Consider the following 1,300-nt stretch of genomic DNA (forward strand, 5'->3'; position numbering starts at 1 on the left):
CTATCATACTATGTTCTAAGTAAATTTGACAATTTTCTACTAAACATAGCATTTTCTAAACCTTAGATCATACATGTCTCAAACAAATGTCATATACTACTACTAAACTAATTAATAACAATAAAAAGAGAAAAAGAACTTACCGGAAAGTGATCTTTAAATCCGTGGATCAAATGCAGCAGGGCTTCACCAGGCTCTCTTCTTCTCCTCTCTTCTCATCCCTCTTCATAATTTTTTCTTTTTTCTGAATAAAATGTGATTTTGAGCTATTTTGAGCCTCTTTTATAGAGGAGGGCGGAGGGGATGGAGGCCGGTTGGCGCGGGCGGGCAGCCCCCTAACCGCCCCCTGAGAATTTTTTCCTCTCTTCTCGGCGCCTAATTTTGTAATTTTTTTCACGAAGAATCTATTTATTTAAATTTTTAATCCAAAATATATATTAAAAAAACTCGCCATCTGAGCCGTCAAACCCCTCGAACCCTAGATCCAACAGCCCAGACTGCTCCACCCCTCTCCGCCCGCGCCCCCCTATAAACACGCAGCCGCAGCCCAAAGGCGGCCCAAACCAAACAATCCCGCAAACCGCAACCCGCAGCAGCAGCGCTCCCCATCTCGATCTCGCCGCGAGGGTTTCGTCTCCGCCGCACGAGCAAGAAGAGGCCGCGAGGATGCCGAAGAACAAGGGGAAGGGAGGCAAGAACCGCAAGAGGGGAAAGAACGAGGCCGACGACGACAAGCGCGAGCTGGTGTTCAAGGAGGACGGGCAGGAGTACGCGCAGGTGACCCGCATGCTCGGCAACGGGCGGTGCGAGGCCATCTGCGTCGACGGCACGCGCCGCCTCTGCCACATCCGGGGTAAGATGCACAAGAAGGTCTGGATCGCCGCCGGGGACATCGTCCTCGTCGGCCTCCGCGACTACCAGGACGACAAGGCCGACGTCATCCTCAAGTACATGAACGACGAGGCCAGGCTGCTCAAGGCCTACGGGGAGCTCCCCGAGACGCTCAGGCTCAACGAGGGCGTCGACGTCGATGGGCCCGAGGGCGACGAGGGCGACAGCGACTACATCCAGTTCGAGGACGAGGACATCGACAAGATCTAAGCTTTTCTTGCTTTTGCAGCAGTTATTGTTATGACTACCTGTATTCTGTTCCTGTTCTATTCTAGTAGTATGGTGCTGTGGTACGCTGGCTGTTATGGATTGGTACTTTCGCCAGCATAATCTTGTGATGAGACGAGATGTGGTGGGATTTGAGGTGGTTGAATAAGTTCGTTGAATCTAGTACATGCTGTTACAACAA

The 1,300-nt window shown here is 51.1% G+C and overlaps 1 protein-coding gene across 1 annotated transcript; it reads left to right on the forward strand.

Annotated features, from left to right (window-relative positions):
* Positions 1-543: 543 nt before the first annotated feature.
* On the forward strand, positions 544-1,300 carry LOC133923904 (eukaryotic translation initiation factor 1A). The gene has a single exon (XM_062369206.1). The coding sequence runs from the start codon at positions 667-669 to the stop codon at positions 1,099-1,101; it is 435 nt and encodes a 144-aa protein (XP_062225190.1). The 5' UTR covers positions 544-666; the 3' UTR covers positions 1,102-1,300.

Source organism: Phragmites australis, chromosome 7 (assembly GCF_958298935.1).
Source record: "Phragmites australis chromosome 7, lpPhrAust1.1, whole genome shotgun sequence".
Taxonomy (NCBI): domain Eukaryota; kingdom Viridiplantae; phylum Streptophyta; class Magnoliopsida; order Poales; family Poaceae; genus Phragmites; species Phragmites australis.

What these genes read in the sequence shown, in the direction of transcription:
- LOC133923904 (XM_062369206.1), top strand. Translation starts at nt 667, where the DNA reads ATGCCGAAGAACAAGGGGAAGGGAGGCAAGAACCGCAAGAGGGGAAAG.